The 25037-nt window shown below is 48.0% G+C and overlaps 2 protein-coding genes across 2 annotated transcripts in view; both read right to left on the bottom strand.

Moving 5' to 3' along the window:
- The window catches only part of pex6 (peroxisomal biogenesis factor 6), a 54367-nt gene extending 52199 nt beyond the window's left edge, over positions 1-2168 (bottom strand). Inside the window, exon 1 of the mRNA XM_060847817.1 lies at positions 13-2168. Coding sequence (XP_060703800.1) covers positions 13-2121 — 2109 coding nt within the window. The 5' untranslated portion in view covers positions 2122-2168. The remainder of the gene's footprint in view (positions 1-12) is intronic.
- An 8751-nt stretch (positions 2169-10919) lies between these two features.
- Positions 10920-25037, bottom strand: part of LOC132836123 (solute carrier family 22 member 7-like) — a 65827-nt gene continuing 51709 nt past the window's right edge. Inside the window, exons 8-10 of the mRNA XM_060855431.1 lie at positions 24482-24590; positions 13203-13409; positions 10920-11090 (exon numbers count right to left, since the gene is read on the bottom strand). Of these exons, the coding sequence (XP_060711414.1) occupies positions 10994-11090; positions 13203-13409; positions 24482-24590 (413 nt within the window). The 3' untranslated portion in view covers positions 10920-10993. The remainder of the gene's footprint in view (positions 11091-13202; positions 13410-24481; positions 24591-25037) is intronic.

The following is a 25037-nucleotide window of genomic DNA, read 5'->3' as shown; positions in this document are numbered from 1 at the left end:
CCAGCTGCCCACCTTGATTTTCAGCGTCCTACTGGCAATTGGCATTGGGGCCCCATTGGAAATGTTAAACCAAAGTGTGTGCGAGATTGCTGCTGTGTTCTCTGCCAGCTCCAGGTGGGCACTGTTAGCCACTTCCACCACAACCACAGAGGCAAGCCTCCCACGCAGCCACCGATCAGAGCTGCCTCCCATCAGGCTAGGACTGCTGTCGGCTTCCCCTGTCCGATCAGGCTGCTCTGCCTCGGGCTCTGCACGCACTGCCCTCTGCTCCCTCTCCATGGCCGGTTCCAGCAATGAGATGAGGACCCATTCACGATTGAAAAGACCCAGGCGCTGCAGAGCTGGTTTGGTTAGGACCAGCAGGTTATCAGCATCCAAGCCGCTGTTTTGCCCAGCCACAGTGTGGGGTCGAAGCCTCCTGTTGTCGAGAAGTGCAGGCACGTCCATCACGGTAACCTCCAACCTGCACTCTAGGGCTCGCAGAAAAGTCAGGATGTCAGAGTCTAGCAGTTTGCCATGCTCCATTCCAAAGCCTGCCCCCCAAACTCCACTGATGTAATGGGCAAAATCAGAAACGCAAAGAGGCTGGAGGAGCCTGACGGGCTGCAACTCACTGCAGGGCAGCTGAGGGGCCTCTCTGAACTCAGTGAGTACCAGGCTAGTGTTCACAGACAGGACTCCTTGCAGAACAGGTTGGCATTCCAGAACCACCAGCTCCAAGAGGTTGGTAAAGACTTCACCGCTGTCCTCCCCAAATATGGGATGGTAGGGTATAACAGGAACATCGCCTTGCCTCAGCAGGATCTGCTGCTGCTGGCATATCAGGACCAGGAGGCCATTGGCAAAGTTCTGTGAGCCAGCCCAGGACAAGCTGGCCTTGCTGCGGGCACCCAGTACCACCTTGGTCAGGGTGGGCACTGAGTGTACCAGGGAGACCCTCAGCCAGGTTTGGGTACCGAACTCATTGTCTTGCAGCCCCGGGCATTCCTCTGCCACATCCTCTTCCGTCCATAATCCATAATGTTTGGGAAACAGTTTACTGGTGTATATTCGAAGCGGGATCCCAGGAACCTGCCCATGGGGCCCGGTCCCCCTCTCGGCCTGACCCTGGGGCCCGGTCCCCCTCTCTGCCGGCCCCTGGAGCCCTGTCCGCCTGTCGGCCTGACCCTGGAGCCCGGTCCCCCTCTCGGCCTGACCCTGGGGCCCGGTCCCCCTGTCGCTCTGACCCTGGAGCCCGGTCCCCCTCTCGGCCTGACCCTGGGGCCCTGTCCCCCTGTTGGCCTGACCCTGGGGCCCTGTCCCCCTGTCGCTCTGACCCTGGGGCCCTGTCCCCCTCTCGGCCTGACCCTGGGGCCCTGTCCCCCTGTCACTCTGACCCTGGGGCCCTGTCCCCCTCTCGGCCTGACCCTGGGGGCCTGTCCCCCTCTCGGCCTGACCCTGGGGCCCGGTCCCCCTGTCGCTCTGACCCTGGGGGCCTGTCCCCCTGTCGCTCTGACCCTGGGGCCCTGTCCCTCTGTCGCTCTGACCCTGGGGCCCTGTCCCTCTGTCGGCCTGACCCTGGGGCCCGGTCCCCCTCTCGGCCTGACCCTGGGGCCCTGTCCCCCTGTCGCTCTGACCCTGGGGCCCTGTCCCTCTGTCGCTCTGACCCTGGGGCCCTGTCCCTCTGTCGGCCTGACCCTGGGGCCCTGTCCCTCTGTCGCTCTGACCCTGGGGCCCTGTCCCTCTGTCGGCCTGACCCTGGGGCCCGGTCCCCCTCTCGGCCTGACCCTGGGGCCCTGTCCCTCTGTCGGCCTGACCCTGGGGCCCGGTCCCCCTGTCGGCCTGACCCTGGGGGCCTGTCCCCCTCTCGGCCTGACCCTGGGGCTCGGCCTCAGGCGGCTCCTCTTCGCTGACGGTGGCGGAGACGAAGAAGCCTGGGCCCGGGGACCAGGACGTGCCGCTTCTCAGGGAGAGGACACAGCGAGAGCCGGCGCTGGGCCGGGGGCCAGGGCTGAAGGCCGCTCTCGGGGTGAGGACCTGCAGCGGGTGGAGATGGGGCGGGAAGCGCCAGCAAAGCCGGAGCTCAGAGCGAACAGCCACTGGCACCGACATATTGGTAAAGGACGGAGGGCACAACCCCATCCACCTAACAAACGGGGCCCGGCCATCTTTGTAAAGGAGACGCGGACCTATCCCTGCAGAGTGAATACCAACCGTCAGTTGGTGAAGGCGGTTTTACCGGGGGGAGGGGTGAGGAGTGGGCCGACATCTTGGTAAAGGATTATTCCACACTAACGGCCTTGCCCCAACGGGATGCCGTGTCCTCGCCATCATGGTAAAGGATTATTCCTTCTTGGTCACCCCACCTTCCCCCCCCCCCGATAAAGGCGGAGGTGGGGTTACTGTAATCCAATAATGCATAATAAATTTCATCGCCCCTCTTGGTAAAGGAGGAATAACAATTTACGCCCCACCATCTGGAGAAGAAGAAGAACATGGTGTTCGCCAGCTTGGTGAAGGTGCGCATGTGCATTGATGTATTACGGCCGCCGCAGCCGCACAGTGACCGCCATCTTGGTAAAGGAGGCTTCTCCCTCCACCAGCGTCAAGGAGGCGGGCGAGGAAGGGGCTGTCGTGTCCACACAGACCCCGACCCCCAGCCCCCAGCCCCCAGCCGGGGCCGAGACAGTGGCTATGATCACTCAGGACCAACAAGGAGATAGAGCATGACCAAGGTATAGTAGAGGAGGACATTGGACCAACCTCTCCCCAGTCACTGCTTGTTTCAGGAGGGGGGGTTGGGGTTGGGGGTGGGGGTGGGTGGAGGCCTGTTCCACCTTCCCATCTTCATCTGTTCACTAACATATCAATCACAGGGCCTGCAGAAACAGCACAGACTCAATGGGCTGAAGCGTCTCTTACTGTGATGTAAAAAGCTCCAGTGACAGCTCTCTGTGCCTCAGTACTGTTCCATGGTGACCTGTACCCACCATCATTGTAGAAATACGATCAATATCATTGAACTTGGCAACTCACACAGGAGAGCTTATTTTACACAACATCCGTGTCGGCCGAAGTAGATGGTGTTGCTATGGGAACCCCGCCAGACCTCCTACAATTTGGACATTCACCATATCCAGATCTTCCTCTATTGGAATCCATAGCTGCATGTAAAAACTTCCTTCCACATTTTTATATACTCCTCCCTGCCCTCCAATTTCTGTTTGAAATGGATCAGTGAAATGAGTTCCCTTTCTGGTTGAGGTGTTCTTGGCACTCCCTCGCTGTCTGCCTTCAGGGATTCCTGCACTTCCTATTGATTGGCACCCTCATAAATCAGGCCCAAGTCATTTGTTCATTGTGCAAACATGATGCCAAAACAGGGCACATCAAGCTGTCCTGCAGGAAAGTGGCTCCCTTCATCAGATTGTTCTCACTGTATATTGTTCTCCCCAATCTGAATGGCTCCCTGTACTAGAGTGCTATGGTCAATTGGATGGACTGATTTCTTGTTACATATATCTAGGGAAATATAGTGATAAGTGTTCTGTTGCCATAATCCACTTGAGGTACAAGGAAAACAAAAGCACTTCAATCGTGTTCATCTTCATCATCCAGTATCTGAAACGCAGCATCAAGACTTCTGCAAGGTCCCCGCTCTGGGCCTAGGACTGCCAGGAGTCCCCACTTCACTCTTATCCACACCGGGAGCAAGAAGCTCAAACCTGGTAGACAAGTTCAAGGGCTGAGGCTCTTCCAGTACAACCCCCAGGTTCCCTCTCCCTGTCTCAGTCTTGTCACACCCTCCTGTCCCTGACCACTGACCGAATTTAAGGTAATTAATCTAAAGGGTGTGACTGCCTCGTGAAACACAGCGTCCAGGTATCTCTTCCCCCTCTCTGATGTGTCACAGTGTTTGAACCTCAGGCTCCAACTCATCAACTCTGAGCTGGAGTTCCTCAAGCAACAAACACCTGCTAGAGATGTGGTCACTCTGAACTATAACAGGGACCACCAGCTCCCACATGATGCAGGTACAACACATCACCTGACCTGGTATCTCTGTTTTAATTACTTTGTTCTTAGTTTGATTTTTAAAAGAATCATACTGATCTTTTCATTTGTTGCCTGTAGGCATTTCCCCTCTTTACCTTCAATCTGAAAGTAACCCACCATAGGTAGTCAACTTAGTAGCTACCACCCCAACCAATGAGCTTGCGATTTACTTAGAAACAGAGAAAATAAGTGCAGGAGGAGGCCAGTCGGCCCTTCAAGCCTGCCCCACCATTCGATGTTATCACGGCTGATCATGCAATCTCAGTATCCCATTCCCACTTTCTCTCCATACTCCCCGATCTCTTTAGCTGGAAGGGTCACGTCCAGCTCCCTCTTGAATCTATCTGACGAACTGGCCCCAACAGCTTCCTGTGAGAGAGAATTCCACAGGTTCCCAACTCTCTGAGTGAAGGCATTCTTCCTCATCTTAGTCCTGGCTGGCTTCCCTTTAGTCATACACTGTGACCTGTAGTTCTGGACTTCCCCAACATCCAGAACATTCTTCTTGCAGCTAGCCTGTCCAGTCCCATCAGGATTTTATATGTTTCTATGTGATCTCCCCTTGTTCTACTAAATCCCAGTAAGTACAAGCCCAGTCGATCCAGCCTTTCCTCCTATGTCATTCCTGCCATCCCGGGAATCAGTCTGGTGAACCTTCGCTGGACTTCCTCAGGAGTAAGAATGTCCTTCCTCAGACTAAGAGACCAAAACTGCACACAACACCCGAGGTGTGGCCTGACCAAGGCCCTGTATAACTGCTAGGAGAAAGTGAGGACTGCAGATGCTGGAGATCAGAGCTGAAAATGTGTTGCTGGAAAAGCATAGCAGGTCAGGCAGCATCCAAGGAACAGGAGAATCGACGTTTCGGGCATGAGCCCTTGCTTTTCCAGCAACACATTTTCAGCCCTGTATAACTGCAGCAAGACCTCCTTACTCCGACATCATCGGATCCTCAATGATGTCACTCTCTGGTGTTGGGCCCTGATCCTGGTCTTCAGTTTATCCTGTTTTTTTTAGTTTAGATTCCCTACAGTATGGAATCAGCCCTTCAGCCCAACAAGTCCATACCGATGCTCTGATGAATAATCCACCCAGACCCCTACCCTATGTTTACCTCTGACTAATGTACCTAACACGATGGGCAGTTTAGCATGGCCAGTTCACCTGACTCGCACATCTTTGGACTGTGGGAGGAAACCGGAGCACCCGGAGGAAACCCACGCAGACACGGGGCAAAAATGCAAACTCCACACAGTCAGTCACCCGAGGCTGGAATCGAACCCGAGTCCCCGGTGCAGTGAGGCAGCAGTACTAACCACTGAGTCACTGTGCCACCCCAAAAAACCTTTTAAAAAGACCTTACAAACTATGAGCTGAAAAAAGCAAGCCATAAGCACCTCATTCCCCTCTGCACCAAATTCCCACACGACCTCCAAAATCCTTAAACTCTGGACTTCCTCAGGCTGCCAGGAAAGGAACAATCACGTTATTGTTCCCCAATAGCAACAGAAACATAGAGGAGTGGATTGGAAGGCAGATCATGGAAAGGTGCAGAAGGAACAGGGTTGTTGTCATGGGTGACTTTAACTTCCCTAATATTGATAGGAAGCTCCTTAGTGCAAATAGTTTGGATGGAACAGATTTGACAGGTGTGTCCAGGAAGGATTCCTGACTCAGTGTGTAAATAGGAGAAAGTGAGGACTGCAGATGCTGGAGATCAGAATCGGGAATGTGGGCAGGATAATCAACATTTCGGACAATTCGGAGAAATTCCTGATGAAGGGCTTTTGCCCGAAACATCGATTCTCCTGTTCCATGGATGCTGTCTGATCTGTTGTGCTTTTCCAGCACCACATTCTTGCCTCTATATGTAGCTAGGCTGACTAGAGGGGAGGCCATATTGGATTTAGTACTTGGCGACGAACCGTGCCAGGTGTCAGATCTCTCGTTGGGAGAGTATTTCGGTGATAGTGATCACAACCCCTAACCTTCACTATAGTCATGGAGAGGGATTGGAGCAGATAGTATGGGAAAGTATTTATTTGGGGGAAGGGGGAATTACAATGCTATTAGGCAGGAACTATGGAGCATAAATTAGGAACAGATGTTCTCAGGGAAATGTATGAGAGAAATGTGGAGGTTGTTTAGGGAGCACTTGCTGATAGGGCTGGATAGGTTTGTCCCACTGAGGTAAGGGAGGGATGGGAGGGTGAAGGATGTGGAACATCTCGTCAAGAGGGAGAAGGAAGCTTTCTTAAGGTTGAGGAGGCAAGGATCAGACAGGTCTCTAGAGGGTTACAAGGTAGTCAGGAAGGAACTGAAGAATAAACACAGCAGAGCTAGAAGGTGGCAATGAGAAAGCTTTGGTGAGTAGGATTAAGGAAAACCCCAAGGCATTCTACACGGATGTGAGGAACAAGAGGATGGCCAGAGTGAGGATAGGTAGGGCCGATCAGGGATAGGGGAGGGAACTTGTGCCTAGAGTTGGAGGAGGTAAGGGAGGTCCTTACTGAATACTTTGCTTCAGTATTCACTGCTGAGAGGGACCTTGTCGTTTGTGAGGACAGCGTGAAACAGATTGTTATGCTCCAACAGGTTGGTGTTAAGAAGGAGGATGTGCTGGAAATTTTGAAAAACATGAAGATAGACAAGTCTCCTGGGCCAGATGGGAGGTACCCAAGGTTCCCCAGGGGAAGGGAGGGAAGAGATTGCTGCACCTTTGGCATTCTCACTGTCCACTTGAATAGTGGCAGATGATTGGAGGGTGGCAAATGTTATTCACTTGTTCAAGAAAGCACATAGGGATAATCCTGGGAATTACAGACGAGTCAATCTTACTTTGATGGTGGACAACTTATTGGAGAGGATTTTGTAACACAGGATTTATGATTATTTGGAAAATCATAGTTTGATTAGAGATAGCATGGTTTTTCCTGATGAAGGGCTTTTGCCCGAAACGTCAACTCTCCTGCTCCTCGAATGCTGCCTGACCTGCTGTGCTTTTCCAGCACTGTACTCTCGACTTTAATTTCCAGCATCTGCAGTCCTCACTTACACCATGGCTTTGTGAGGGACAGATTATGCCTCACAAATCTTATTGAATTCTTTGAGGATGTGACAAAACACATTGACGAAGGTAGAGCAGTGGATGTGGTATACATAGATTTTAACAAGGCACTTGCTAAGGTTCCTCATGGTAGGCTCATTCAGAAAATAAGGAGGTATGGGATACAGGGAAACCTCATTGTCTGGATACAGACTTGGCTGGACCATAGAAGGCAGAGGGTGGTGGTAGATGGAAAGTATTCAGCCTGGAGCTCGGTGACCAGTGGTATTTCGCAGGGATCAGTTTGGGACCTCTGCTCTGTGTGATTTTTATGTATGACTTGGTTGAGGAAGTGGAAGGTGGGTTAGTAAGTTTTATGATGACACGAAGGTTGGTGGAGTTGTGGATAGTGTGGATAGTGCGAAGGGACATTGACAGGATTCTGAGTGATAGTGTCATAGAGATGTACAGCACGGAAACAGACCCTTCGGTGCAACCCATCCATGCTGATCAGATATCCCAACACAATCTAGTCCCACCTGCCAGCACCCGGCCCATATCCCTCCAAACCCTTCCTATTCATATACCCATCCAAATGCCTCTTAAATGTTGCAATTGTACCAGCCTCCACCACATCCTCTGGCAGCTCATTCCATACACATACCACCCACGTTGTCCCTTAGGTCTCTTTTATATCTTTCCCCTCTCACTCTAAACCTATGCCCTCTAGTTCTGGACTCCCCAACCCCAAGGAAAAGACTTTGTCTATTTACCCTATCGACGCCCCTCATAATTCTGTAAACCTGTATAAGGTCACCCCTGAGCCTCCGACACTCCAGAGAAAACAGCCCCAGCCTGTTCAGCTTCTCCCTGTAGCTCAGACCCTCCAACCCTGGCAATATCCTTGTAGATCTTTTCTGAACCCTTTCAAGTTTCACATCATCTTTCCGATAGGAAGGAGACCAGAATTGCACGCAATATTCCAACAGTGGCTTAACCAATGTCCTGTACAGCCGCAATATGACCTCCCAACTCCTGTACTCAATACTCTGACCAATAAAGGAAAGCATACCAAACGCCTTCTTCACTATCCTATCTACCTGCGACTCCACTTTCAAGGAGCTATGAACCTGCACTATAAGGTCTCTTTATTCAGCAACACTCCCCAGGACCTTACCATTAACTGTATAAGTCCTACTAAGATTTACTTTCCCAAAATGCAGCGCCTCGCATTTATCTAAATTAAACTCCATCTGCCACTTCTCAGCCCATTGGCCCATCTGGTCCAGATCCTGTTGTAATCTGAGGTAACCCTCTACGCTGTCCACTACACCTCCAATTTTGGTGTCATCTGCAAACTTACTAACTGTACCTCTTATACTTGCACCCAAAACATTTCTGTAAATGACAAAAAGTAGGGGACCCAGCACCGATCCTTGTGGCACTCCACTGGTCACAGGCCTCCAGTCTGAAAAACAACCCTCCACCACCACCCTCTGTCTTCTACCTTTGAGCCAGTTCTGTATCCAAATGGCTAGTTCTCCCTGTATTCCGTGAGATCTAACCTTGCTAACCAGTCTCCCATGGGGAACCTTGTCGAACGCCTTACTGAAGTCCATATAGAACACATCTACTGCTCTGCCCTCATCAATCCTCTTTGTTACTTCTTCAAAAAACTCAATCAAGTTTGTGAGACATGATTTCCCATGCATAAAGCCATGTTGAATATCCCGAATCAGTCCTGCCTTTCCAAATACATGTACATCCTGTCCCTCAGGATTCCCTCCAACAACTTGCCCACCACCGAGGTCAGGCTCACTGGTCTATAGTTCCCTGGCTTGTCCTCACCACCCTTCTTAAACAGTGGCACCATGTTTGCCAACCTCCAGTCTTCCGGCACCTCACCTGTGACTATCGATGATACAAATATCTCAGCAAGAGGCCCAGCAATCACTTCTCTAGCTTCTCATAGAGTTCTAGGGTACACCTGATCAGGGCCTGGGGATTTATCCACCTTTATATATTTCAGGACATCCAGCACTTCCTCCTCTGTAATCTGGACATTTTGCAAGATGTCACCATCTATTTCCCTACAGTCGATATCTTCCATATCCTTTTCCACAGTAAATACTGATGCAAAATACTCATTTAGTATCTCCCCCATTTTCTGTGGCTCCACACAGAGGCTGCCTTGCTGATCTTTGAGGGGCCCTATTCTCTCCCTAGTTACCCTTTTGTCCTTAATGTATTTGTAAAAACCCTTTGGCTTCTCCTTAATTCTATTTGCCAAAGCTATTTCATGTCCCCTTTTTGCCCTCCTGATTTCCCTCTTAAGTATACTCCTACTGCCTTTATACTCTTCTAAGGATTCACTCGTTCTATCCTGTCTATACCTGACATATGCTTCCTTCTTTTTCTTAACCAAACCCTCAATTTCTTTAGCCATCCAGCATTCCCTATACCTACCAGCCTTCCCTTTCACACTGACAGGAATATACTTTCTCTGGATTCTTGTTATCTCATTTCTGAAGGCTTCCCATTTTCCAGCCGTCCCTTTACCTGTGAACATCTGCCTCCAATCAGCTTTCGAAAGTTCTGGCCTAATACCGTCAAAATTGGCTTTTCCCCAATTTAGAACTTCAACTTTTAAATCTGGTCTATCCTTTTCCATCATTATTTTAAATCTAATAGAATTATAATCACTGGCCCCAAAGTGCTCCCCCACTGACACCTCAGTCTCCTGCCCTGCCTTATTTCCCAAGAGTAGGTCAGGTTTTGCACCTTCTCTAGTAGGTACATCCACATACTGAATCAGAAAATTGTCTTGTACACACTTAACAAATTCCACTCCATCTAAACCTTTAACACTATGGCAGTCCCAGTCTATGTTTAGAAAGTTAAAATCCCCTACCATAACCACCCTATTATTCTTACAGATAGCTGAGAGCTGGGCTGAGAAGTGGCAGATGGAATTCAACCTGGAAAAGTGTGAAGTGATTCATTTTGGAAGGTCAAATTTGAATGCAGAATATAGGGTTAAAGGCAGAATTCTTGACAGTGTGGGGGAACAGAGGGATCTTGGGGTCCATGTCCATGGATCCCTCAAAGTTGCCACCCAGGTTGACAGGGTTATTATGAAAGTGTACGGTGTGTTGGCTTTCATTAGCAGGGGGATTGAGTTTAAGAGCCATGAGGTTATGCTGCAGCTCTGTAAAGTCCTGGTTAGTCTACACTAGGAACATTATGTTCAGTTCTGGTCACCTCATTATAGGAAGGATGTTGAAGCTTTAGAGAGGGTGCAGAAGGGATTTCCCAGGATGCTGCCTGGACTGGAGGGTGTGTCTTATGAAGAAAGGTTGAGGGAGCTAGGGCTCATTGAAGTGAAGGAGGAGGAGAGGTGACTTGATAGAGGTGTACAAGATGTTGAGAGGCATAGATAGAGTGGATAGCCAGAGACTTTTTCCCAGGGTAGAAATGGCCATCACCAGGGGGCATCATTTTAAGGTGATTGGGGGAAGGTTTAGGGGAGATGTCAGAGGTAGGTTCTTTACACAGAGAGTGGAATGCAGTGCCAACAGTGGGAGTAGAATCAGGTACACTGGGGACATTTAAGCACCTCTTGGGTAGGTACATGGATGATAGTAAAGTGAAGGGTGTGGAGATTAATCTGATCGTAGAGTTGGATCAAAGATCAGCACCACATCGAGGAACTGTACTGTTTAATGTTCTCTGTTCTGTCTCCCCCTTGGTCTGTGTCTTTGTTTCCTGACCATGCGAAACTCATTGGCCCCAAAAACTTTCTGCTCCCGTTTTTATTTAGTTAATCGGAGCAGTGCTGTTTAGTTTTAAACTTTATTTGTTGTGTGATACAAAAGTACCGGTTCCTCTCCACTGATGTGGATCTCCCTGGTTTCAGAGAGACTCCTCCTCACATCCTTCCATCTCAATACGACCGTGAGGTTTCAGAGCCATCCCATTGATGCTTGGACAGTCAGGAGGATCCAAATCACTGAGCAAAGTGAAAGCAGACAGGGTGGTTCAGTTTGTTATTGACACAGCAATGGGCAAGTCAACCTTGGAAAGATTATCAGGGAGAATCTGGTGAATCTGGGCAGTGTCATCGCTGCACCACAATATCAAAGGAAGCCATGAGACCTGATCAGATCAATGTCTGATGCTCAAACAGTCAGGAAGTGAATACAGGTTACAAGGCTGTTCTTCACCGAGGGAAACTCGCAGCAAAAACTCCCTAATCAGGCAAAGAAGCATGGGCTTATGTCCACAACAGACCCAGCCCACACTGTGAGTCAGTGTGTGTGGAGGGGACTGTCCACCAGTGAGAGTCAGTGTGTATGTGGGACTGTCCCCCAGTGAGAGTCAGTGTGTGTGTGTGGGACTGTGCCCCCAGTGAGAGTCAGTGTGTGTGTGGGACTGTCCCCCAGTGAGAGTCAGTATGTGTATGTGTGTGTGTGTGTGTGTGTGTATGTGGGACTGTCCCCCCCAGTGAGAGTCAGTGTGTGTGTGTATGTGGGACTGTCCCCCAGTGAGAGTCAGTGTGTGTGTGGGACTGTCCCCCAGTGAGAGTCAGTGTGTGTGTGTGTGTGTGGGACTGTCCCCCCAGTGAGAGTCAGTGTGTGTGTGGGACTGTCCCCCAGTGAGAGTCAGTGTGTGTGTGTGGGACTGTGCCCCCAGTGAGAGTCAGTGTGTGTGTGGGACTGTCCCCCAGTGAGAGTCAGTATGTGTGTGTGTGTGTGTGTGTGTGTGTGTATGTGGGACTGTCCCCCCCAGTGAGAGTCAGTGTGTGTGTGTATGTGGGACTGTCCCCCAGTGAGAGTCAGTGTGTGTGTGGGACTGTCCCCCAGTGAGAGTCAGTGTGTGTGTGTGTGTGTGTGTGTGGGACTGTCCCCCCAGTGAGAGTCAGTGTGTGTGTGGGACTGTCCCCCAGTGAGAGTCAGTGTGTGTGTGTGAGACTGTTCCCCCAGTGAGAGTTTGTGTGTGTGTGTGTGTGTGTGTGGGACTGTCCCCCCAGTGAGAGTCAGTGTGTGTGTGTGGGACAGTCCCCCCAGTGAGAGTCAGTGTGTGTGTGTGGGACAGTCCCCCCAGTGAGAGTCAGTGTGTGTGTTTGGGACTGTCCCCCAGTGAGAGTCAGTGTGTGTGTGTGGGAGTGTCCCCCAGTGAGAGTCAGTGTGTGTGTGTGGGACTGTCCCCCCGTGAGAGTCAGTGTGTGTGTGTGGGACTGTCCCCCAGTGAGAGTCAGTGTGTGTATGTGGGACTGTCCCCCAGTGAGAGTCAGGGTGTGTGTGTGGGACTGTCCCCCCAGTGAGAGTCAGTGTGTGTGTGTGGGACTGTCCCCCCCAGTGAGAGTCAGTGTGTGTGTGTGGGACTGTCCCCCCAGTGAGAGTCAGTGTGTGTGTGTGTGTGGGACTGTCCCCCCGTGAGAGTCAGTGTGTGTGTGTGGGACTGTCCCCCAGTGAGAGTCAGTGTGTGTGTGTGGGACTGTCCCCCCGTGAGAGTCAGTGTGTGTGTGTGGGACTGTCCCCCAGTGAGAGTGTGACTGTGACGCAGTGAGAGTCAGTCTGAGTGTGTGGGACTGTCCCCCCAGTGAGAGTCAGTGTGTGTGTGTGGGACTGTCCCCCCAGTGAGAGTGTGAGTGTGACTGTGACGCAGTGAGAGTCAGTGTGAGTGTGACTGTGACCCAGTGAGTGTGACTGTGACGCAGTGAGTGTTAGTGTGAGTGTGAGTGTGACTGTCCCTCAGTAAGAGTCAGTGTGTGTTTGGATAAAAGCAAATTACTGCGGATGCTGGAATCTGAAACCAGAAGAGAATATGCTGGAAAATCTCAGCAGGTCTGTCAGGAGAGAAAAGAGCTGACGTTTTGAGTCTAACTACCCTCTGTCAAAGCTGCTTTGACAAAGGGTCAGTTGGGCTTGAAACGTCAGCTGTTTTCTCTCCTTACAGATGCTGCCAGACCTGCTGAGATTTTCCAGCTTTTTCTCTTTTGGTTTGAGTGTGTGTTTGGGACTGTTTCCCAATCCGACTCGGACTGGAGTTTGGGATAACAATGGAGGTTCCTCAGTGCCCACGTGTGAATTGTTCTGATCCTGATCTGGCTGGTTCCTACCTTAGGTTCTCAATGTCATCGATGGTTTCAGGCAGCGGTCTCGCTGCTGTTTCTGGAAGAAGGAATGCCAGTCCTCCCGCTGAGCCCGTGATGACGATGGTTAGGATCTGTGGCAGTGGGACCCAGAACATATCAAGCAAACTGACCATTGGGGTTAAGGATGCTGCCAAACGCGCCATAAAGGAGGTGTACCCCATTCCGATCTGTCTGCCAAGGCAAGGGGTTGAGACCATCAACAGCAGTTTGATCCGAGCACGCAAAGCACTGGGCGAGCACAAATGAGGGCCAGAGAGGGCTGGCAGGATAAACGGCCAGAGAGCAAGAGAGATGGAGGCTGTGAACGACAGAGAGGGAATTCGGGACATAGCAGAGAACAAACAAGAGAAAACATGAAAAATAACCACTGAAGATAGCCAAAGAACGCGGGGAATCCCTGTAAAATGGGAAAAATGACATCAAAGGCAGCAGAAAGCAACAGTCAACAATAAAAACAGGGGTTCAGATGAAGAGAGAGAGAAAGGTACAGAAACAAAAAGACAAAGAAAGAAGGAGTCACTGAAAGAGAACACATGAGGGAGAGAGAATCAGCGAAATTGATTCTGTCTGAGAAAGACTGAGCCCAACTGCTTCACACTGACTCACTCACTCTCACTGTCATTGTCTCTCAGTGTCTCACTCTCACTGTGATTGTTTCTCAGTGTCTCACTCTCACTGTGATTGTTTCTCAGTGTCTCACTCTCACTGCGATTGTTTCCCATTGTCTCACTCTCACTGCGATTGTATCTCAGTGTCTCACTCTCACTGCGATTGTTTCCCATTGTCTCACTCTCACTGCGATTGTTTCTCAGTGTCTCACTCTCACTGTGATTGTTTCTCAGTGTCTCACTCTCACTGCGATTGTTTCCCATTGTCTCACTCTCACTGTGATTGTTTCTCAGTGTCTCACTCTCACTGAGATTGTTTCTCAGTGACTCACTCTCTGCCATTGTTTCTCATTGTCTCACTCTCTCTGAGATTGTTTCTCAGTGTCTCACTCTCACTGCGATTGTTTCCCATTGTCTCACTCTCACTGCGATTGTATCTCAGTGTCTCACTCTCACTGCGATTGTTTCCCATTGTCTCACTCTCACTGTGATTGTTTCTCAGTGTCTCACTCTCACTGAGATTGTTTCTCAGTGACTCACTCTCTGCCATTGTTTCTCATTGCCTCACTCTCTCTGAGATTGTATCTCAGTGTCTCACTCTCACAGTCATTGTTTCTCAGTGTCTCACTCTCACTGCGATTGTTTCTCAGTGTCTCACTCTCACTGTGATTGTTTCTCAGTGTCTCACTCTCACTGTGATTGTTTCTCAGTGTCTCACTCTCACTGCGATTGTTTCTCAGTGTCTCACTCTCACTGTGATTGTTTCTCAGTGTCTCACTCTCACTGAGATTGTTTCCCATTGTCTCACTCTCACTGTGATTGTTTCTCAGTGTCTCACTCTCACTGCGATTGTTTCTCAGTGTCTAACTCTCCTTGTGATGTATCTTAGTGTCTCACTCTCACTGCGATTGTTTCTCAGTGTCTCACTCTCACTGCGATTGTTTCTCAGTGTCTCACTCTCACTGCGATTGTTTCTCAGTGTCTCACTCTCATGCGATTGTTTCTCAGTGTCTCTCTCTCACTGCCATTGTTTCTCAGTGTCTCACTCTCATGCGATTGTTTCTCAGTGTCTCACTCTCACTGCGATTGTTTCTCAGTGTCTCACTCTCACTGCGATTGTTTCTCAGTGTCTCTCTCTCATGCGATTGTTTCTCAGAGTCTCACTCTCACTGCCATTGTTTCTCAGTGGCTCACTCTCACTGTGATTGTTTCTCAGTGTCTCACTCTCACTGCGATTGTTTCTCAGTGTCTCACTCTCACTGTGATTGTTTCTCAGTGTCTCACTCTCACTGTGATTGTATCTCAGTGTCTCACTCTCACTGAGATTGTTTCTCAGTGTCTCACTCTCACTGTGATTGTTTCTCAGTGTCTCACTCTCATGCGATTGTTTCTCAGTGTCTCACTCTCACTGCGATTGTTTCTCAGTGTCTCACTCTCACTGTGATTGTATCTCAGTGTCTCACTCTCACTGAGATTGTTTCTCAGTGTCTCACTCTCACTGTGATTGTTTCTCAGTGTCTCACTCTCATGCGATTGTTTCTCAGTGTCTCACTCTCACTGAGATTGTTTCTCATTGTCTCACTCTCACTGTGATTGTTTCTCAGTGTCTCACTCTCACTGCGATTGTTTCTCAGTGTCTCACTCTCACTGTGATTGTTTCTCAGTGTCTCACTCTCACTGTGATTGTTTCTCAGTGTCTCACTCTCACTGCGATTGTTTCTCATTGTCTCACTCTCACTGTGATTGTTTCTCAGTTTCTCACTCTCACTGCGATTGTTTCTCAGTGTCTCACTCTCACTGTGATTGTATCTCAGTGTCTCACTCTCACTGAGATTGTTTCTCAGTGTCTCACTCTCACTGTGATTGTTTCTCAGTGTCTCACTCTCACTGTGATTGTTTCTCAGTGTCTCACTCTCACTGCCATTGTTTCTCATTGTCTCACTCTCACTGCGATTGTTTCTCAGTGTCTCACTCTCCTTGAGATGTATCTCAGTGTCTCACTCTCACTGTGATTGTTTCTCAGTGTCTCACTCTCACTGCGATTGTTTCTCAGTGTCTCACTCTCACTGAGATTGTTTCTCATTGTCTCACTCTCACTGCCATTGTTTCTCAGTGTCTCACTCTCACTGTGATTGTTTCTCAGTGTCTCACTCTCATGCGATTGTTTCTCAGTGTCTCACTCTCACTGTGATTGTTTCTCAGTGTCTCACTCTCACTGTGATTGTATCTCAGTGTCTCACTCTCACTGAGATTGTTTCTCAGTGTCTCACTCTCACTGTGATTGTTTCTCAGTGTCTCACTCTCACTGCGATTGTTTCTCAGTGTCTCTCTCTCATGCGATTGTTTCTCAGAGTCTCACTCTCACTGCCATTGTTTCTCAGTGTCTCACTCTCACTGTGATTGTTTCTCAGTGTCTCACTCTCACTGCGATTGTTTCTCAGTGTCTCACTCTCACTGTGATTGTTTCTCAGTGTCTCACTCTCACTGTGATTGTATCTCAGTGTCTCACTCTCACTGAGATTGTTTCTCAGTGTCTCACTCTCACTGCGATTGTTTCTCAGTGTCTCACTCTCACTGCGATTGTTTCTCAGTGTCTCACTCTCACTGTGATTGTATCTCAGTGTCTCACTCTCACTGAGATTGTTTCTCAGTGTCTCACTCTCACTGTGATTGTTTCTCAGTGTCTCACTCTCATGCGATTGTTTCTCAGTGTCTCACTCTCACTGAGATTGTTTCTCAGTGTCTCACTCTCACTGAGATTGTTTCTCATTGTCTCACTCTCACTGAGATTGTTTCTCAGTGTCTCACTCTCACTGCGATTGTTTCTCAGTGTCTCACTCTCACTGCGATTGTTTCTCAGTGTCTCACTCACACTGCGATTGTTTCTCAGTGTCTCACTCTCACTGCGATTGTTTCTCAGTGTCTCACTCACACTGCCATTGTTTCTCAGTGTCTCACTCTCACTGTGATTGTTTCTCAGTGTCTCACTCTCACTGTGATTGTTTCTCAGTGTCTCACTCTCACTGCGATTGTTTCTCATTGTCTCACTCTCACTGTGATTGTTTCTCATTGTCTCACTCTCACTGCGATTGTTTCTCAGTGTCTCACTCTCACTGTTGCAAATGTGTTGCTGGTCAAAGCACAGCAGGTTAGGCAGCATCTCAGGAATAGAGAATTCGACGTTTCGAGCATAAGCCCTTCATCAGGAATAAGAGAGAGAGAGCCAAGCTCACTCTCACTGTGGTTGTTTCTCAGTGTCTCACTCTCACTGTGATTGTATCTCAGTGTCTCACTCTCACTGAGATTGTTTCTCAGTGTCTCACTCTCACTGTGATTGTTTCTCAGTGTCTCACTCTCACTGAGATTGTTTCTCAGTGTCTCACTCTCACTGTGATTGTTTCTCAGTGTCTCACTCTCACTGCCATTGTTTCTCATTGTCTCACTCTCACTGCGATTGTTTCTCAGTGTCTCACTCTCACTGCGATTGTTTCTCAGTGTCTCACTCTCACTGCCATTGTTTCTCAGTGTCTCACTCTCACTGTGATTGTTTCTCAGTGTCTCACTCTCACTGCCATTGTTTCTCATTGTCTCACTCTCACTGCGATTGTTTCTCAGTGTCTCACTCTCACTGTGATTGTTTCTCATTGTCTCACTCTCACTGTGATTGTTTCTCAGTGTCTCACTCTCACTGCGATTGTTTCTCAGTGTCTCACTCTCACTGTTGCAAATGTGTTGCTGGTCAAAGCACAGCAGATTAGGCAGCATCTCAGGAATAGAGAATTCGACGTTTCGAGCATAAGCCCTTCATCAGGAATAAGAGAGAGAGAGCCAAGCTCACTCTCACTGTGATTGTTTCTCAGTGTCTCACTCTCACTGTGATTGTATCTCAGTGTCTCACTCTCACTGAGATTGTTTCTCAGTGTCTCACTCTCACTGTGATTGTTTCTCAGTGTCTCACTCTCACTGAGATTGTTTCTCAGTGTCTCACTCTCACTGTGATTGTTTCTCAGTGTCTCACTCTCACTGCCATTGTTTCTCATTGTCTCACTCTCACTGCGATTGTTTCTCAGTGTCTCTCTCTCCTTGAGATGTATCTCAGTGTCTCACTCTCACTGTGATTGTTTCTCAGTGTCTCACTCTCACTGCGATTGTTTCTCAGTGTCTCACTCTCACTGAGATTGTTTCTCATTGTCTCACTCTCACTGTGATTGTTTCTCAGTGTCTCACTCTCACTGCGATTGTTTCTCAGTGTCTCACTCTCACTGCCATTGTTTCTCAGTGTCTCACTCTCACTGAGATTGTTTCTCAGTGTCTCACTCTCACTGTGATTGTTTCTCAGTGTCTCACTCTCACTGCCATTGTTTCTCATTGTCTCACTCTCACTGTGATTGTTTCTCAGTGTCTCACTCTCACTGCGATTGTTTCACATTGTCTCACTCTCACTGTGATTGTTTCTCAGTGTCTCACTCTCACTGTGATTGTTTCTCAGTGTCTCACTCTCACTGCGATTGTTTCTCATTGTCTCACTCTCACTGTGATTGTTTCTCAGTGTCTCACTCTCACTGTGATTGTATCTCAGTGTCTCACTCTCACTGAGATTGTTTCTCAGTGTCTCACTCTCACTGTGATTGTTTCTCAGTGTCTCACTCTCATGCGATTGTTTCTCAGTGTCTCACTCTCACTGCGATTGTTTCTCAGTGTCTCACTCTCACTGCGATTGTTTCTCAGCGTCTCACTCTCACTGCGATTGTATCTCAGTGTCTCACTCTCATGCGATTGTTTCTCAGTGTCTCTCTCTCACTGCCATTGTTTCTCAGTGTCTCACTCTCACTGCGATTGTTTCTCAGTGTCTCACTCTCATGCGATTGTTTCTCAGTGTCTCACTCTCACTGCGATTGTTTCTCAGTGTCTCACTCTCACTGTGATTGTTTCTCAGTGTCTCACTCTCACTGCGATTGTATCTCAGTGTCTCACTCTCTCTGTGATTGTTTCTCAGTGTCCCACTCTCACTGTGATTGTTTCTCAGTGTCTCACTCTCACTGAGATTGTTTCTCAGTGTCTCACTCTCACTGAAATTGTTTCTCAGTGTCTCACTCTCATGCGATTGTTTCTCAGTGTCTCACTCTCACTGCGATTGTTTCTCAGTGTCTCACTCTCACTGAGATTGTTTCTCAGTGTCTCACTCTCATGCGATTGTTTCTCAGTGTCTCACTCTCACTGCCATTGTTTCTCAGTGTCTCACTCTCACTGTGATTGTTTCTCAGTGTCTCACTCTCACTGCAATTGTTTCTCATTGTCTCACTCTCACTGTGATTGTTTCTCAGTGTCTCACTCTCACTGTGATTGTATCTCAGTGTCTCACTCTCACTGAGATTGTTTCTCAGTGTCTCACTCTCACTGTGATTGTTTCTCAGTGTCTCACTCTCATGCGATTGTTTCTCAGTGTCTCACTCTCACTGCGATTGTTTCTCAGTGTCTCACTCTCACTGTGATTATATCTCAGTGTCTCACTCTCACTGAGATTGTTTCTCAGTGTCTCACTCTCACTGTGATTGTTTCTCAGTGTCTCACTCTCACTGCGATTGTTTCTCAGTGTCTCACTCTCACTGAGATTGTTTCTCAGTGTCTCACTCTCATGCGATTGTTTCTCAGTGTCTCACTCTCACTGCGATTGTTTCTCAGTGTCTCACTCTCACTGTGATTGTATCTCAGTGTCTCACTCTCACTGAGATTGTTTCTCAGTGTCTCACTCTCACTGTGATTGTTTCTCAGTGTCTCACTCTCATGCGATTGTTTCTCAGTGTCTCACTCTCACTGAGATTGTTTCTCAGTGTCTCACTCTCACTGAGATTGTTTCTCATTGTCTCACTCTCACTGTGATTGTTTCTCAGTGTCTCGTTCTCACTGCGATTGTTTCTCAGTGTCTCACTCTCACTGCGATTGTTTCTCAGTGTCTCACTCACACTGCCATTGTTTCTCAGTGTCTCACTCTCACTGTGATTGTTTCTCAGTGTCTCACTCTCATGCGATTGTTTCTCATTGTCTCACTCTCACTGCGATTGTTTCTCATTGTCTCACTCTCACTGCGATTGTTTCTCAGTGTCTCACTCTCACTGTGATTGTTTCTCAGTGTCTCACTCTCACTGCGATTGTATCTCAGTGTTTCACTCTCTCTGTGATTGTTTCTCAGTGTCCCACTCTCACTGTGATTGTTTCTCAGTGTCTCACTCTCACTGCGATTGTTTCTCAGTGTCTCACTCTCACTGAAATTGTTTCTCAGTGTCTCACTCTCACTGTGATTGGTTCTCAGTGTCTCACTCTCACTGCGATTGTTTCTCAGTGTCTCACTCTCACTGAAATTGTTTCTCAGTGTCTCACTCTCACTGTGATTGGTTCTCAGTGTCTCACTCTCACTGTGATTGTTTCTCAGTGTCTCACTCTCACTGCCATTGTTTCTCAGTGTCTCACTCTCACTGAAATTGTTTCTCAGTGTCTCACTCTCACTGTGATTGTTTCTCAGTGTCTCACTCTCACTGTGATTGTTTCTCAGTGTCTCACTCTCACTGTGATTGTATCTCAGTGTCTCACTCTCACTGAGATTGTTTCTCAGTGTCTCACTCTCACTGTGATTGTTTCTCAGTGTCTCACTCTCATGCGATTGTTTCTCAGTGTCTCACTCTCACTGAGATTGTTTCTCAGTGTCTCACTCTCACTGAGATTGTTTCTCATTGTCTCACTCTCACTGAGATTGTTTCTCAGTGTCTCACTCTCACTGCGATTGTTTCTCAGTGTCTCACTCTCACTGCGATTGTTTCTCAGTGTCTCACTCACACTGCGATTGTTTCTCAGTGTCTCACTCTCACTGCGATTGTTTCTCAGTGTCTCACTCACACTGCCATTGTTTCTCAGTGTCTCACTCTCACTGTGATTGTTTCTCAGTGTCTCACTCTCACTGTGATTGTTTCTCAGTGTCTCACTCTCACTGCGATTGTTTCTCATTGTCTCACTCTCACTGTGATTGTTTCTCATTGTCTCACTCTCACTGCGATTGTTTCTCAGTGTCTCACTCTCACTGTTGCAAATGTGTTGCTGGTCAAAGCACAGCAGGTTAGGCAGCATCTCAGGAATAGAGAATTCGACGTTTCGAGCATAAGCCCTTCATCAGGAATAAGAGAGAGAGAGCCAAGCTCACTCTCACTGTGGTTGTTTCTCAGTGTCTCACTCTCACTGTGATTGTATCTCAGTGTCTCACTCTCACTGAGATTGTTTCTCAGTGTCTCACTCTCACTGTGATTGTTTCTCAGTGTCTCACTCTCACTGAGATTGTTTCTCAGTGTCTCACTCTCACTGTGATTGTTTCTCAGTGTCTCACTCTCACTGCCATTGTTTCTCATTGTCTCACTCTCACTGCGATTGTTTCTCAGTGTCTCACTCTCACTGCGATTGTTTCTCAGTGTCTCACTCTCACTGCCATTGTTTCTCAGTGTCTCACTCTCACTGTGATTGTTTCTCAGTGTCTCACTCTCACTGCCATTGTTTCTCATTGTCTCACTCTCACTGCGATTGTTTCTCAGTGTCTCACTCTCACTGTGATTGTTTCTCATTGTCTCACTCTCACTGTGATTGTTTCTCAGTGTCTCACTCTCACTGCGATTGTTTCTCAGTGTCTCACTCTCACTGTTGCAAATGTGTTGCTGGTCAAAGCACAGCAGATTAGGCAGCATCTCAGGAATAGAGAATTCGACGTTTCGAGCATAAGCCCTTCATCAGGAATAAGAGAGAGAGAGCCAAGCTCACTCTCACTGTGATTGTTTCTCAGTGTCTCACTCTCACTGTGATTGTATCTCAGTGTCTCACTCTCACTGAGATTGTTTCTCAGTGTCTCACTCTCACTGTGATTGTTTCTCAGTGTCTCACTCTCACTGAGATTGTTTCTCAGTGTCTCACTCTCACTGTGATTGTTTCTCAGTGTCTCACTCTCACTGCCATTGTTTCTCATTGTCTCACTCTCACTGCGATTGTTTCTCAGTGTCTCTCTCTCCTTGAGATGTATCTCAGTGTCTCACTCTCACTGTGATTGTTTCTCAGTGTCTCACTCTCACTGCGATTGTTTCTCAGTGTCTCACTCTCACTGAGATTGTTTCTCATTGTCTCACTCTCACTGTGATTGTTTCTCAGTGTCTCACTCTCACTGCGATTGTTTCTCAGTGTCTCACTCTCACTGCCATTGTTTCTCAGTGTCTCACTCTCACTGAGATTGTTTCTCAGTGTCTCACTCTCACTGTGATTGTTTCTCAGTGTCTCACTCTCACTGCCATTGTTTCTCATTGTCTCACTCTCACTGTGATTGTTTCTCAGTGTCTCACTCTCACTGCGATTGTTTCACATTGTCTCACTCTCACTGTGATTGTTTCTCAGTGTCTCACTCTCACTGTGATTGTTTCTCAGTGTCTCACTCTCACTGCGATTGTTTCTCATTGTCTCACTCTCACTGTGATTGTTTCTCAGTGTCTCACTCTCACTGTGATTGTATCTCAGTGTCTCACTCTCACTGAGATTGTTTCTCAGTGTCTCACTCTCACTGTGATTGTTTCTCAGTGTCTCACTCTCATGCGATTGTTTCTCAGTGTCTCACTCTCACTGCGATTGTTTCTCAGTGTCTCACTCTCACTGCGATTGTTTCTCAGCGTCTCACTCTCACTGCGATTGTATCTCAGTGTCTCACTCTCATGCGATTGTTTCTCAGTGTCTCTCTCTCACTGCCATTGTTTCTCAGTGTCTCACTCTCACTGCGATTGTTTCTCAGTGTCTCACTCTCATGCGATTGTTTCTCAGTGTCTCACTCTCACTGCGATTGTTTCTCAGTGTCTCACTCTCACTGTGATTGTTTCTCAGTGTCTCACTCTCACTGCGATTGTATCTCAGTGTCTCACTCTCTCTGTGATTGTTTCTCAGTGTCCCACTCTCACTGTGATTGTTTCTCAGTGTCTCACTCTCACTGAGATTGTTTCTCAGTGTCTCACTCTCACTGAAATTGTTTCTCAGTGTCTCACTCTCATGCGATTGTTTCTCAGTGTCTCACTCTCACTGCGATTGTTTCTCAGTGTCTCACTCTCACTGAGATTGTTTCTCAGTGTCTCACTCTCATGCGATTGTTTCTCAGTGTCTCACTCTCACTGCCATTGTTTCTCAGTGTCTCACTCTCACTGTGATTGTTTCTCAGTGTCTCACTCTCACTGCAATTGTTTCTCATTGTCTCACTCTCACTGTGATTGTTTCTCAGTGTCTCACTCTCACTGTGATTGTATCTCAGTGTCTCACTCTCACTGAGATTGTTTCTCAGTGTCTCACTCTCACTGTGATTGTTTCTCAGTGTCTCACTCTCATGCGATTGTTTCTCAGTGTCTCACTCTCACTGCGATTGTTTCTCAGTGTCTCACTCTCACTGTGATTATATCTCAGTGTCTCACTCTCACTGAGATTGTTTCTCAGTGTCTCACTCTCACTGTGATTGTTTCTCAGTGTCTCACTCTCACTGCGATTGTTTCTCAGTGTCTCACTCTCACTGAGATTGTTTCTCAGTGTCTCACTCTCATGCGATTGTTTCTCAGTGTCTCACTCTCACTGCGATTGTTTCTCAGTGTCTCACTCTCACTGTGATTGTATCTCAGTGTCTCACTCTCACTGAGATTGTTTCTCAGTGTCTCACTCTCACTGTGATTGTTTCTCAGTGTCTCACTCTCATGCGATTGTTTCTCAGTGTCTCACTCTCACTGAGATTGTTTCTCAGTGTCTCACTCTCACTGAGATTGTTTCTCATTGTCTCACTCTCACTGTGATTGTTTCTCAGTGTCTCGTTCTCACTGCGATTGTTTCTCAGTGTCTCACTCTCACTGCGATTGTTTCTCAGTGTCTCACTCACACTGCCATTGTTTCTCAGTGTCTCACTCTCACTGTGATTGTTTCTCAGTGTCTCACTCTCATGCGATTGTTTCTCATTGTCTCACTCTCACTGCGATTGTTTCTCATTGTCTCACTCTCACTGCGATTGTTTCTCAGTGTCTCACTCTCACTGTGATTGTTTCTCAGTGTCTCACTCTCACTGCGATTGTATCTCAGTGTTTCACTCTCTCTGTGATTGTTTCTCAGTGTCCCACTCTCACTGTGATTGTTTCTCAGTGTCTCACTCTCACTGCGATTGTGTCTCAGTGTCTCACTCTCACTGAAATTGTTTCTCAGTGTCTCACTCTCACTGTGATTGGTTCTCAGTGTCTCACTCTCACTGCGATTGTTTCTCAGTGTCTCACTCTCACTGAAATTGTTTCTCAGTGTCTCACTCTCACTGTGATTGGTTCTCAGTGTCTCACTCTCACTGTGATTGTTTCTCAGTGTCTCACTCTCACTGCCATTGTTTCTCAGTGTCTCACTCTCACTGAAATTGTTTCTCAGTGTCTCACTCTCACTGTGATTGTTTCTCAGTGTCTCACTCTCACTGTGATTGTTTCTCAGTGTCTCACTCTCACTGCCATTGTTTCTCAGTGTCTCACTCTCTCTCACTCTGACTGTATCTCAGTGACTGCAGTTAATTTACTGTTTCTCTGTTGAATCGTTATTTGTTTTCCCTCGCCTTCTTACCTGACAGCTGTTGGGAAGAGCTCTAACGTGTACAGAAATGCTGTCGTGAATGCAGCTTCCGAGCTTCCCTTGGCAATGATTGTGATTCCCAGTTTCAGGTTTGGCTGGTCTGCCAATGGAAAACAGGTAGACAGAGAGTCCAGCAGTGTCCACTCGATAATGTTTAGTTGGGGGAGGGAGGATTACAAATCTAATTGGCTGGAACTGATGCACCGAAATTGGGAACAGATGTTCTCAGGGAAATGTATGAGAGAAATGTGGAGGTTGTTTAGAGAGCACTTGCTGATAGAGCTGGATAGGTTTGTCCCACTGAGGTAAGGGAGGGATGGGAGGGTGAAGGGACCTTGGCTAACAAGGGATGTGGAACATCTAGTCAAGAGGGAGAAGGAAGCTTACTTCAGGTTGAGGAGGCAAGGATCAGACAGGTCGCTAGAGGGTTACAAGGTAGTCAGGAAGGAACTGAAGAATAAACATAGCAGAGCTAGAAGGTGGTATGAAAAAGCTTTGGTGAGTAGGATTAAGGAAAACCCCAAGGCATTCTACACATACATGAGGA

Source organism: Hemiscyllium ocellatum, chromosome 3, assembly GCF_020745735.1.
Source record: "Hemiscyllium ocellatum isolate sHemOce1 chromosome 3, sHemOce1.pat.X.cur, whole genome shotgun sequence".
Classification (NCBI taxonomy): domain Eukaryota; kingdom Metazoa; phylum Chordata; class Chondrichthyes; order Orectolobiformes; family Hemiscylliidae; genus Hemiscyllium; species Hemiscyllium ocellatum.
Note: the sequence above shows the minus strand (reverse complement) of the source record. Positions and strands in the feature narration are given on the sequence as shown.